Source organism: Erithacus rubecula (assembly GCF_903797595.1).
Source record: "Erithacus rubecula genome assembly, contig: SUPER_Z_unloc_3, whole genome shotgun sequence".
Classification (NCBI taxonomy): Eukaryota; Metazoa; Chordata; class Aves; order Passeriformes; family Muscicapidae; genus Erithacus; species Erithacus rubecula.
In genome coordinates, this window is record NW_027635944.1 from 3,461,359 (window position 1) to 3,474,127 (window position 12,769).

The following is a 12,769-nucleotide window of genomic DNA, read 5'->3' on the forward strand; positions in this document are numbered from 1 at the left end:
TGACAGAAGCAGAACCACTGCCAGCAAAGATGAGAGCACTAGAAGCTTTGATGATGCAGCACATAGCATATGGAAAGAGGGAAATGAATGAACATACCTTGGTATGCTCTAGAGATAGGTCACGAACAGGGCTGTTACAGGAAAAGCATGGATTTTTCACATCATCTGACATTATGTCCTGTTGTGACTTTGATGGCTAACCAGAGGAAATACCAAATTTGAGAGACTCTAAGATAAGGTGTGAGAAGGACTACTCTACAGAAGAAGAGATACAATGGGGACAATGAAAGGCAACTCAAAATGATCATGGCATGTGGATAACTGGGGGAATGCCAATTCAGACGAAGAATCATTTAGTCATTCTGGCTAGATGGTTTCATGATCAATCCCATGGAGGGACACAGGCCATAGTCATCCAAGTACAAAAAAATATGGCCAGCTCCAGGAATTTATGCCACGACAAAAGAGAATCACAAATGGCTGCCCGACTTGACAAGAGTTTTCAAGCAGCAGACTGAACTCACAGTTAGAAGGATGACCATGGATTGATTTCCCTTCTCAGAGACTGCAAAGAGACCCTGCAGACATGCCACCTCTGGCAGGGTGAGAGTAGATCAGCTGTCAGACTGGACAGAAGACATTGCAACAAGGAAGACTTATTCAGGAGGAATAAGAGAAGCCTTCATAAAGAAATGAGTGATCATTTTATAGCAAATATGATGCCCAAGTTCTCCAGATAGAAACTTTCTACAACAGTTTTGAGTATTAGAAAGCAGGCTGTCTTTATTGAAGCATGCTGGTCACTTGGATAATCCTTCCTCTAATTGATTGCCCTGAATGTTGTCTAAACTGAGTGTATAATCGTACACATTGATTTACATAATCATTAGCTATCACCACTTTCTTGATGTATGTGTTTTACTTTATTGGACATAGTCGCACCCCTTATTGGAAATCCTTATATGGTTCTTTGGGGGTCTTCTTCTGTGGTCTTCAATACCTGGTGTCCTTTTTAGGTAGGTGGCTCCTCCTTGACTACCGCTTTTGAGTAAGCACAATCTTGTTTATAGCTCGGGGTTGTTAGCCTTGCAGAGCCTAGCTAGCATGCTGCTTGACTTCTGATAGCTTAAGTTGCATTCTAATTTTATTTCTCCAAGGCTATGCTGTTCTGTTCTACTGTTCTTATGAAATACAATCAGTCAGATTGCTAGTAATGCCAAGGTCACGCACACTTTCAATCCCCATGTGAGCCATTTCTTTCAAGAGTTGGCCTTGGTGATCACTGTAAGTCCCTTTCAATTCAGAATATTCTCTGTGTGAACGTACGTCCCAGTTAAGGCCTGTTAGATGGTGATAAATGCTTGACTCACTATATTAACAAGCACAGAAGGATGAATCTCTTGATCAGTAATTGACTTTTGAGGATCCTTTGAGGTTTCAGATCGTTAAATATTTCTGTCCTATGACATTCTTATTAGCCTTCACTCTGTTAAGTTTGTTACTTGTAATAATGTTCTTTTTAAGAGCGGTGGTTAAATGCCTTGAAGGGGTTTTGCTCCCTCTTAGTATATTTGCAGGTATGCTCAATAAAACACAGATGGGAGTGTTAAGATACATAGTCAGTGCAGATAGCTCAGTGTGCAGCTGCAGTGCCAACTGCAGATTGGGCTGTGACTGGCAGGAGCCTGAGGAAAGAGATTGTGAAGTAGTGCCTATTTTCGCATTTTAAAAGTTTTGCATTTTATTTTCCTTAAAAGGGGTGAAGGAAAGGGATCTAAAACAAGAGTTGTCCTGTGGGTTGGGAGATGCCAGAAGCTACTAATACTTCCTTTCAGATGTCCCTGTGAGCTCCTGGGATCAGTAATACGGGGGCTTTCAGCGGCGAAACCCAACTTTGTGCCACAGAGAAGACCAGCCATTTTCTAAAAGAGAAGCTTGCCTCCTCCATGCCTCACGGAGCTGGTTTTGCAGCAGCCTGAATCTGGAGTTAGGATTTGTCTCTGCTGTTCTTACAAGGTGTCGCGTTTGAGTTAACGAGTTTAAATATGGAGGGGCTGAACTGTGTGTCTTGCTTCGCGGAGCTGGAACAGAGAGGAACAGAGACAAGGTCAGAGCCCAGACCTTTGGGGACTTCAGGAATCTCTCTTGTCAGGGCAGCCCCACTCTGTCCCACCCCATCCAATCCCAGATCTTCCCATGCCCAGAAGGGAACTGGAAGTGAGAAGATAAGCCCTGAGGTGCTTGCGATGAATATCTCATATGTCCCTTCAGTCTCTCTCTGCTCTGCCCACACCACCCCTCTTGTGGACAGAGAGCAGAACCCTGTCCAGTATCCTTCATGCTTTCCCACCCATCCCTTCTAACATCCCACTGCTCTCATTGATCCTTACAGGTGACCTGGAGCAATTCCTGCTGCCTGCTCATGTGGCAGCTGCTGAGCACTAGGGACACCAAGCCTATCATCACCCCAGTGGCACATCTCCCCAGCACCAGTGCTGCCAGACTGGCCACATGTGCTCCTCCCCTTGGCAGAGCTGAGCCCTGGGTATAAAGTATAAGGGCAAGGATGGGAGAGGGTGACAGAGAGTCCTGAGGCATAGTCGGTACCAAAGCCACGGAGCTAAATCCTGCTGCTGAGACTGAGCCCAAGCTGCAGTAGGGCAGCCAGGGACCTTGAAGGATATTTCTCACCAATGAGCCTCATGGCTGCCTCTCGTATGGACTTCTGTGGGCTCTGCAGGTACATCACGGACTGGCGCAGGTACCCGTCTGCTCTGTCCCTCTCCTCTTTCAGCTGGAGGGAGTACAAGGGGACAGAGGGAAGGGTTGGCACTGACTGTTCCCCTTGGATGGGTGGCCCCTGCATCCAGGACTGACATCCCTGCGTGGACACCTCTGATGGCCAGCCAACAGCTGGCTTGGAGGGAGCAGAGATGGTTATTCCAAAGGAAGCCTCAGTGCTGTCCTGATGCCAAGGCACAGCTGAGTTGGGGCTCTGTTGGCAGCTTGGCTCAGGTAGCCACAGGAGCCTGCATAAGACCCTGCTGGGCCACACACCAGAGGGGAGTAGTGTGTGGGGAGCAGGCTGTTGGTGGTGAGTGCAGCAGTAGGCAGGGGCCAAACCTGCCAGCCCCTCACAGTGGGTACTGAGGGCAGAGGGCTTGTTCAGACACAGTCTGGGACTTTGAGGCCACCCTTACCAGGCACTCGCCAAACCTCCACAGCTCTTCTGATTCCAGCAGCCGCTGAAGATTCTGCCTCTTCAGGAATATCGTTGCTTGAATCAGGGCTTTCCAAGAGGCCTGCAGAGCAGCAGAGACTGAGAGATGGCACAGCATTCCAGGGCATAGGACCAGACAAAGGCCAGAAGGAGGCAGTTCAGTGGAGACCTTAGAGCGGAAGGCCGCTCAGCCCGCTCGCAGAGGACATGAGTGGGTCAGTCCTCACCTCTGCCACAAACTGGTTCTCATCATACATGTGGTAGAATAGCGGGAGCAGGCTCTGTCGCACACAGTCTGTCAGCCCCTGCCTTTCTTTTCCTTTCTGTACCAATGCCATCACCGCTTGAAAGATGCGAATGGACAGCAGCTGCACATGGCTAGAATCCTAGTGAAAAGGAAGAGAGCAAGAAACTCAGAAATGACTGTTCCACGCCCACCTGGACATAGAACTGAAAATTCACAAAGGAAGAGTTTCCTGGCAGCACCTAGCACCTGTGGTGGGGGCACAGAGCCTTACATTGTCAAAGAGTGGCTGGAGTGCCTCAATCAGCTGCATAGCGAGGGAACCAGCGATTGGCACATCTCTGTTCAGGAGTATCTCACTGAGCACAGAGAGGGTCATCCACAACACCTTCCTGTCTTCATCCTTCAGTACCTCGGTGAGGCTTTCAGTCAGGTTTTCCATGCTTTCAGCCTGTGTGGAAAGCAGTGCAATGTTATGAAGCCATGAAAGGCTGCATTGCCAGAATCACATCAACAGTTCCATTCCATTCTGCTTCCTCACAGACCAGGAGGCCAGAAGCCAAAGGATCCAGGCATGCAAAAGAGAAGTCGGGAGAGCTGGAAGAAGCTGCCCATCTTCTGAAGCCCACCTGTGTGCAAACTACTGTATTACTCTGACCCATACTGGCTGCACAGCTTCAGCTGGGCAGCTGCTTCTCACCAAAGAGGGTCTTTTGCAGAGTACCGTGAGGCATCTGAGCAACAACAGACGCATCACACTGCACTCCCTCCGTAGGTAGATTTGGACAAGCTGTAGAATGCGTTCCTCCCAGTTCTTTAAGTCAATGTAAAGTAGGACCTGAAACAAGCACAACAGTGACATTGTCAGAAGTGTCACCCCAGCAGCAGGGGACAAAGGGCACACAGCAGATTCCAACTCTGCCCTTCCTTCACCAACTGGAAGCTGTGACTGGAAGTCACCCATGCAGCTGTGTCTGCAAGAGGGCAGAGTGGTGGGACACAGCTCGGCAAGGCAGAGCTCGTCATCAGCTCACCTCTACAAGGAATGCCATGGCAGCGACTTCCCAGTGTGCCTCCTCTCTGCGGAGCAGTCGGAACAGGTAGCGCGCTATCCGGTAACACAAGGGCTCCGAGACCCTGAGCATTGCTCTGGCGGGGGAAGAGGGACAGTGTTGACTCTAAACAGGACAGACAAACCTCTCCTGGAACTGACTCACAGTGGCCTCTTCTTTCACCACTACCTCTTGCAAGGAGGAGGGTGGAACTGAACACCAGCAGACTCATTTCAGGAATGAAAAGACTGAAAAACCACCCATTCTTCCCACGGGGAAGTCCTGTCCCCCAGGCTGTCAATGGCCCTCAATGCAACCTCCCTATTCCTAGCAGACTGTCCTCAGTGAGGCTGCCTGCAAACAAAGCTCCTGCTCTGTGCCATCAACAGAGATGATGACACTCCTCAAGATGCTGGCACTTTGGGTTGTGGCTGCTCCAATGCACCCAGCCCTCCAAAGATTTGTCACTCATGTGCACCATCCCTCAGTGACAAGTCCCTCTCACCCATGATCACGGGGATTATGTAGAGACTGTGGAGAAATACTAGCTGGAGCAGGGAGAATGTGGCTCTTACCTGGCCAGAAGTCTCACTGTATAGTGGTGAGTGTCAGTGTTGAGGAGTGTGTCCCAGCCACACTCTCGTTCAACTTCAGACACCACATCCTCATATTCCAGGTGACAGAGCAGTGCTTTCATGGTCAGCAGTGCAAATCTGTGTACAGAGCATAGCCCAGGTCATGTTGGGAATCCTGGCCCCAGCTGCAAGTGCAGAGATGGGAGGATCAGAATGGAGCACCTGTTGGGGTTTGTGGGCAGGCAGTGTTTGTGCTGGCATCGCTTCCAGAAGGTGTTGACCTCCTCTGGCATCTGCTCTGTGCTGGAGAAAACTTGAAAGAGCAGAGCCACAAAGAGGCGGGGAAAATACAGAATCATTCTCTCTGGGCTCTGGGGCAGGTGAATGATCTCCCACACTGCTCTGGTTGCCTGCAAAAACCCAAAACAGCCAGAGACCACTCAGCACTGAGACATCTCTGTGGCAGGGCCCAGCCATGGGAGGATGAAATTCAGGCCTTGCTCTGTGCCAAGGCAGATGCAGCAGGAGCAGTATCTACACCTGGCTGCCTCTGCACCTGCCATGAACACAGGTTTGTAGCAAACTCTGTGGGGTAGGGGATGCAGTGGTGGGGCACAAAGGATGGAGAGATGCCAGAGAGGCAGCTCTTTAGGATGTGCTTGGGTCTAGTCCAAAAACTCACAGCCAGGGAAAAGACATCTGAGTTGTCCTTATCGGAGGTGGATGTGCTGTGCAGTGGCCAGTCCTCCAGCACACAGAGGAGCTCTGGCAGCACCTTCTCTGTAGTTTTGTTTGAGGAGATAATCGCCATCCACATGGTCACAGCAACTCTGCAGGTGCAGAACTCTGTGTCAGTGGGGTTTTTGGCCACAGCACCGTGGCCTGAGCAGCTGCAGGATCCCCAACTGGTCACTAGCTCTGCCCGTGCCCACTGCCCCTCTGCAGCAGCACCCAACCAGACTGCTACTGTGAGTAGCAGACAGCCAAGTGATGGTGCTTTGAGGGGCAGGGAAGGAGCATGGCAGCAAGGCTGACATGCCATGACAGGGAAGCAAAGGCGTCAGAAGGCCCTGAAAATCTTCCTCTTTCTGCCAGCACACATGGGGCAGGTTGATGGGCTTTCAGGCATATGAATTCTGAGCTCTCTAGGCCAGAGGGCCTTGTACCTGTCACATGATGGGGCACACCGCAGGAGGGTCACCACCACATCATGTGGCTGTGCAAGGGTCATCTCCTGCAGGGTCTTATCCAGTCTGTGCTCAGCAGACACATCCTTGATGGATGAGAGCCATTGGTAAATGTCCCTCACAATGGCTGGTACCTGGCAGAGACAGGCATGGCAGGGAATTGGAGTGCCACTTGCGTGAGCCATTTCCCCAACTTACCCCCTAGAAGTGCTTTCCTTTGCAATACACTCTGCTGGCTTTAAAAAGCATTGACAAAGCTGACTGAGGCTTTGAGTCCATCCTTACCAAGCATTCTTCACATCTCCATTTTGTTTCCAATAGTCGATCAAACTTCCTTTCTTGCAGGAATGTGTTAACTTGAAGCAGAGCTTCCCAAGAGGCCTGTGGAACAACAAATACTGGGAGATTTAATCACTGCTGGGAGCATGCAGCCTGTATGCCCTGCTGGTGGGCAAGGCTTGGGGCCTTTCCTGGCCCTTAGTGGGAAGATGCAACAACTGAGAATCCAAATTCATGAGTGGATCTCTTGCCTGGGCAGGGTGAGAGGTAATCCCCCATCTCAGGCACTTAGTACTGCAAGGACAGCAGAAAAGAGGTACCCCAGAACTGCTGTTCTGTGGCTAAGAGGAGGAGGATGCAGGGGCTGTAGGCTCCACAAGGCATCAGCACACCTGAGTCACTTCCAAATTGGATACCAGAATTTCAGAAGTTCTAACCTCTGCCACAAACTGGTTCTTGTCATGCAAGTGGCGGAACAGTGGGAACAGGCTCTGGTGTACAGTTCTCTCTAGGTGCTCTTTTCCCTCTTCCTCTACCAACTCCATCACCGCTTGAAAGATGCGAATGGACAGCAGCTGCACATGGCTAGAATCCTAGCGAAAAAGAAGAGAGCAAGAAACTCAGAAATGACTGTTCCACGCCCACCTGGACATAGAACTGAAAATCCACAAAGGAAGAGTTTCCTGGCAGCATCTAGCACCTGTGGTGGGGGCACAGAGCCTTACATTGTCAAAGAGTGGCCGGAGTGCCTCAAACAGCTGCATAGCAAGGGAACCAGCGATTGGCACATCTCTGTTCAGGAGCATCTCACTGAGCACAGAGAGGGTCATCCCCCTCACCTCCCTGTCTTCATCCTTCAGAACCTCCACGAGGCTTTCAGTCAGGGCCGACATTGTATTGGCCTGTGTGGAAGACAGTGCAATGTTATGAAGCCATGAAAGGCTGCATTGCCAGAACCACTCCAGCAGTTCAATCCTATGCTGCTGTCTCAGAGCCCAGAAGCCAAAAGCCTATTCCTATGGTGTCTGGTAGATAAATGGAAAATCAGGAGAGCAGGAAGAAGCTGCCCATCTTCTAAAGCCCATCCAAGTGTAAGCTACAGTGTTACTCAGTCCCGTAATGGCTGGCAGCTGCCTACTTCTCACCAAAGAGGGCCTTTTGCAGAGTACCATGAGGCATCCGAGCACCAGGAGATGCGTCACTCTGTGCTCCCTCCGTAGGTAGATTTGGAAAAGCTGTAGAATGTGTTCACCCCATTGCTTTATATTCAGGCAAGGCAGGACCTGAAATACACAGGTCAATGACAGGGATGCACAGCTGATATAACTCTGTCAGTGCACAGGTCTAGGTAGAGACAGCAATTAGGGCATATGCAAGATCAAAGACAGCAGAGCCCAAAGATATTAGAGGTTGCAGAGCACCCCTGCTCATCCAGTGTCCTCACTGGTAGCTCACTTCCTCCACTCTATGCCCCAGCTTTGCCAGCCTCCAATATCTTGACCTTGAGAAGGCATAATGGAAGAGGAGGAGCTGTCACAAGGACAACACAAACCAATGGTGTCAGCCAGCAGCAGGGGACAAAGGGCGCACAGCAGATTCCAAATCTGCCCTTCCTTCACTGACCACACTCCCCTGCAGCTGTGTCTGCAAGAGGGCAGAGTGGTGGGACACAGCTCGGCAAGGCAGAGCTCGTCATCAGCTCACCTCTACAAGGAATGCCATGGCAGCGACTTCCCAGTGTGCCTCCTCTCTGCGGAGCAGTCGGAACAGGTAGCGCGCTATCCGGTAACACAAGGGCTCCGAGACCCTGAGCATTGCTCTGGCGGGGGAAGAGGGACAGTGTTGACTCTAAACAGGACAGACAAACCTCTCCTGGAACTGACTCACAGTGGCCTCTTCTTTCACCACTACCTCTTGCAAGGAGGAGGGTGGAACTGAACACCAGCAGACTCATTTCAGGAATGAAAAGACTGAAAAAACCACCCATTCTTCCCACGGGGAAGTCCTGTCCCCCAGGCTGTCAATGGCCCTCAATGCAACCTCCCTATTCCTAGCAGACTGTCCTCAGTGAGGCTGCCTGCAAACAAAGCTCCTGCTCTGTGCCATCAACAGAGATGATGACACTCCTCAAGATGCTGGCACTTTGGGTTGTGGCTGCTCCAATGCACCCAGCCCTCCAAAGATTTGTCACTCATGTGCACCATCCCTCAGTGACAAGTCCCTCTCACCCATGATCACGGGGATTATGTAGAGACTGTGGAGAAATACTAGCTGGAGCAGGGAGAATGTGGCTCTTACCTGGCCAGAAGTCTCACTGTATAGTGGTGGGTGTCAGTGTTGAGGAGTGTGTCCCAGCCACACTCTCGTTCAACTTCAGACACCACATCCTCATATTCCAGGTGACAGAGCAGTGCTTTCATGGTCAGCAGTGCAAATCTGTGTACAGAGCATAACCCAGGTCATGTTGGGAATCCTGGCCCCAGCTGCAAGGGCAGTGCAGAGATGGGAGGATCAGAATGGAGCACCTGTTGGGGTTTGTGGGCAGGCAGTGTTTGTGCTGGCATTGCTTCCAGAAGGTGTTGACCTCCTCTGGCATCTGCTCTGTGCTGGAGAAAACTTGAAAGAGCAGAGCCACAAAGAGGCGGGGGAAATACAGAATCATTCTCTCTGGGCTCTGGGGCAGGTGAATGATCTCCCACACTGCTCTGGTTGCCTGCAAAAACCCAAAACAGCCAGAGACCACTCAGCACTGAGACATCTCTATGGCAGGGCCCAGCCATGGGAGGATGAAATTCAGGCCTTGCTCTGTGCCAAGGCAGATGCAGCAGGAGCAGTATCTACACCTGGCTGCCTCTGCACCTGCCATGAACACAGGTTTGTAGCAAACTCTGTGGGGTAGGGGATGCAGTGGTGGGGCACAAAGGATGGAGAGATGCCAGAGAGGCAGCTCTTTAGGATGTGCTTGGGTCTAGTCCAAAAACTCACAGCCAGGGAAAAGACATCTGAGTTGTCCTTATCGGAGGTGAATGTGCTGTGCAGTGGCCAGTCCTCCAGCACACAGAGGAGCTCTGGCAGCACCTTCTCTGTAGTTTTGTTTGAGGAGATAATCGCCATCCACATGGTCACAGCAACTCTGCAGGTGCAGAACTCTGTGTCAGTGGGGTTTTTGGCCACAGCACCGTGGCCTGAGCAGCTGCAGGATCCCCAACTGGTCACTAGCTCTGCCCGTGCCCACTGCCCCTCTGCAGCAGCACCCAACCAGACTGCTACTGTGAGTAGCAGACAGCCAAGTGATGGTGCTTTGAGGGGCAGGGAAGGAGCATGGCAGCAAGGCTGACATGCCATGACAGGGAAGCAAAGGCGTCAGAAGGCCCTGAAAATCTTCCTCTTTCTGCCAGCACACATGGGGCAGGTTGATGGGTGTCCCGTCTCTGAGGGTCTCTGCAGGCTTGAGACCTCCCCAGAGAGGGCATGAAGGTGGTAAAAAGTCTGGTTCTCTCGGAGGCGCCGGCAAGAAAGCAGCTTGAGACAACCTTGTGTTGTTTTGGGGTGTTTATTTATCTTATCTTAAAAATGTTTCTGCAGCCCGACACAGGTCCGCTCTGCAGGTTGACCATCGCAGAAAGGTCTCCTGGCGGGCTGTGCCAAGGCCTTTATACTCTAAACTACATATACAATATTTACAAATTTTCCCCAATGCCATGCAACCTCTTTACAATGTCCAGTTCTTTCCCCGTCCAATCTGTGGTTCCCAGGGTGCAACTTCAGCATGGATGACATGAAGAAGAAGGAGGAAGAAGCCCACCACACCCAGGATCCTCCATCTTGGCCACATGGCCCTTAATATAAACAATCTAAAAAACTACTTATACTACCTTCTAACATTTTAAATTATACTCTACTCATCATTATTTTCTGTGTCTCTTCTCTCAATGTGGGCAGATTCTCCCAAGGAGCCAAATCCAGCTCCTGCAGCTCCTGTGCAGCACTCGGGGGTCTCTGAGGGGTCTGCCAGGGGGGTTTTTGCATCCCCAAAGGAGCCAGGGAAAAACCCTGGACTCCCACAGATGGGCTTTCAGGCATATGAATTCTGAGCTCTCTAGGCCAGTGGGCCTTGTACCTGTCACATGATGGGGCACACCGCAGGAGGGTCACCACCACATCATGTGGCTGTGCAAGGGTCATCTCCTGCAGGGTCTTATCCAGTCTGTGCTCAGCAGACACATCCTTGATGGATGAGAGCCGTTGATAAATGCCCTTCACTGTCATCGGCACCTACAGCAGATGTGGCAGGGAATTGGAATGTCACTAGCATGAGCCATTTCTTGTGTTTACCCTGAAGAAATGCTTCCTATCCTAGCACACTGTGCTGGCCTAAAAGTCTGCTGGATCCCCAGTAGACCCAGCTTGAGAATGTGCAAATTTTATAATTGGCCAAGCCCTTACCTTAGACAACTTAATTTCTCCAGTCTGGAGGTGCCATTTCCCATGCTCATGACCAGCATGGCAGCACGATCCTCTCCTTTGTAGGAGTGAGCACTTGCCATGCCCTTAGGGAACTTGATGGTACTGTCCTCATGATCAATAGACTTATGGAATTGCAGAAGTATCTTAGGGCAGGAAAAGGAGCCATGTCCCATCTAGTGCTGTGCAACAGTGCTTACCCCAGCTGCAACAATAGGTTCAGCCCAGGCAAAGAAGTCTGCAAGTGCCTGTGCATTTCTGTGGCAAATGGTACGCTGCTTCTCTTCTGGTAGTTTCTCAGCTGTATCTGGCAAAAAGCAAGCACAGTCAGAGCTGAGGGACTGCAACAGAGGCTGAAGACACAGCTGAGCCCTGCACTCTACAGCAAGGGCCAGCTCTCAGACAACAGCTTGTGGGAGCACCCATCTCTTTCTGCCTGCAGCCTGGGCCTGAAGGTGCCCAGTGGATGGAGCAGGACTACTGGGGAAATCAACCCCATTCCATTTCCCCTTCTTCCCTGAGGATGTCCACCGTGGATGGGATGGTCCAGCTCAGCCACTTACATGCTTGCAGCAGCTGGACTCCCTCCACTTCTTCAGGTTGCTGTGATGGTATAGCCCCAGAGCTTTTATCATCATCCTTGTCCTCCTCCTCCCCCTCCTCCCCTTCCCTCCCCTTCACTGAGGTCAGTCTTAGCATGCTTGGGGTTCTCTGGAACACTGGGGCATCCCTCCGTTCAATCCTGTTGGAGCTTGGCGTTGAGGGCTTCAGCCACAGGGGTGGCAGATGTCCTAGAAGTGAAGATGCAGGTCAGCAAGACATGAGGTGGCTATGCAGGGCCTCCTTGCAGCCCCGCTCTGTTCCTTCCTGTCCTGTTGTGTCCTCCTGGGTTATGTGGGTGGATGCTTTGACACTGGAGAGGGGTCACAAAGTGCCCATATTGTGGTGGGTCACAAAGGGCCTTATGGCATCCAATGACATAACATCCAATTGACAGTGGCTACATCACAGTGGGTAACACAGGGGTCCATGGCATGTGCCATCCAATTGTCAGTGCCCATATCATGGTGGTTGGTTGCCATGAACATGTTTATTGATGGAGAAATCAGAACTATGGGCATGTGTTGCTTTGAGGATGTCTCCACCAATGTTCTTTACCTGGATTCTCTGATCATTTCTCAAGCCACTATGTCTTCTTCATCCAGGGTTCTCATGTTTGTCCCAGTGAGTCAGACTGCAGCCTCCCAGGTCTCTCATCCTACAATCCAAAGAGAGAGGGAAACAAAACACACCACATCAAAGTCACCTGGTTTGTACACAAGAAAAGGAAAGTAGAAGCACAGCCCAGAAGACCTTTAGCTCAGCAAGGCATCAACACTGGAGACTGGTGCCAAGAGTGTCAACAGTGGGTACCTCTATAACACTCTAGCCCAGAACCACAGTCATGTTCTGACCAGTGTCTTTGGAGTGGTGGTGGTGCCTCCAAAATTAAAAGTAGATGCAATGTTTTTGAGTTGCAATGCCTACTATAGATGGCTTTTCTTCAGGTACTATTAGCAATCAATCAGCAGTAAGAACAATAAGCATGCAGTAAGAACCAACATCATAGGAACAATTAACAGTAGCAATGAGCAAACAAGGATGCAGGCACCATCTTAGGATTGTATGGGGTCATCTAACGTAAAAAGGAGGCAGATGAGGAATGCTAATTGCATATGTCTGTTTTCAGGGCACATTAATGTCACAGG

General features: G+C 50.7%; 1 protein-coding gene across 1 annotated transcript; it reads right to left on the reverse strand.

Moving 5' to 3' along the window:
- Positions 1 to 1,715: 1,715 nt before the first annotated feature.
- Positions 1,716 to 12,537, reverse strand: LOC306814900 (uncharacterized protein). The gene is made up of 21 exons (XM_079331395.1): positions 11,585 to 12,537; positions 11,222 to 11,328; positions 10,678 to 10,832; positions 9,543 to 9,690; positions 9,083 to 9,270; positions 8,856 to 8,993; positions 8,262 to 8,376; positions 7,703 to 7,840; positions 7,283 to 7,459; positions 6,995 to 7,150; positions 6,564 to 6,659; positions 6,258 to 6,412; positions 5,774 to 5,921; positions 5,314 to 5,501; positions 5,092 to 5,229; positions 4,499 to 4,613; positions 4,165 to 4,302; positions 3,739 to 3,915; positions 3,448 to 3,606; positions 3,201 to 3,302; positions 1,716 to 2,794 (listed from the first exon to the last, which is right to left on the reverse strand). The coding sequence occupies exons 1-21, from the start codon at positions 11,718 to 11,720 to the stop codon at positions 2,621 to 2,623; spliced, it is 3,048 nt and encodes a 1,015-aa protein (XP_079187521.1). The 5' UTR covers positions 11,721 to 12,537; the 3' UTR covers positions 1,716 to 2,620.
- Between the last annotated feature and the right edge of the window lie 232 nt (positions 12,538 to 12,769).

Coding starts and splice junctions, on each gene's coding strand:
- LOC306814900 (XM_079331395.1), bottom strand. CDS start 11,720: ATGCTAAGACTGACCTCAGTGAAGGGGAGGGAAGGGGAGGAGGGGGAG. Junction 9,691..10,677: donor TGTGCCCCATCATGTGACAG/GTACAAGGCCCA, acceptor CTGCACCTGCAG/AGTTGCTGTGACCATGTGGA. Junction 4,303..4,498: donor CCATGGCATTCCTTGTAGAG/GTGAGCTGATGA, acceptor TGCTTGTTTCAG/GTCCTACTTTACATTGACTT.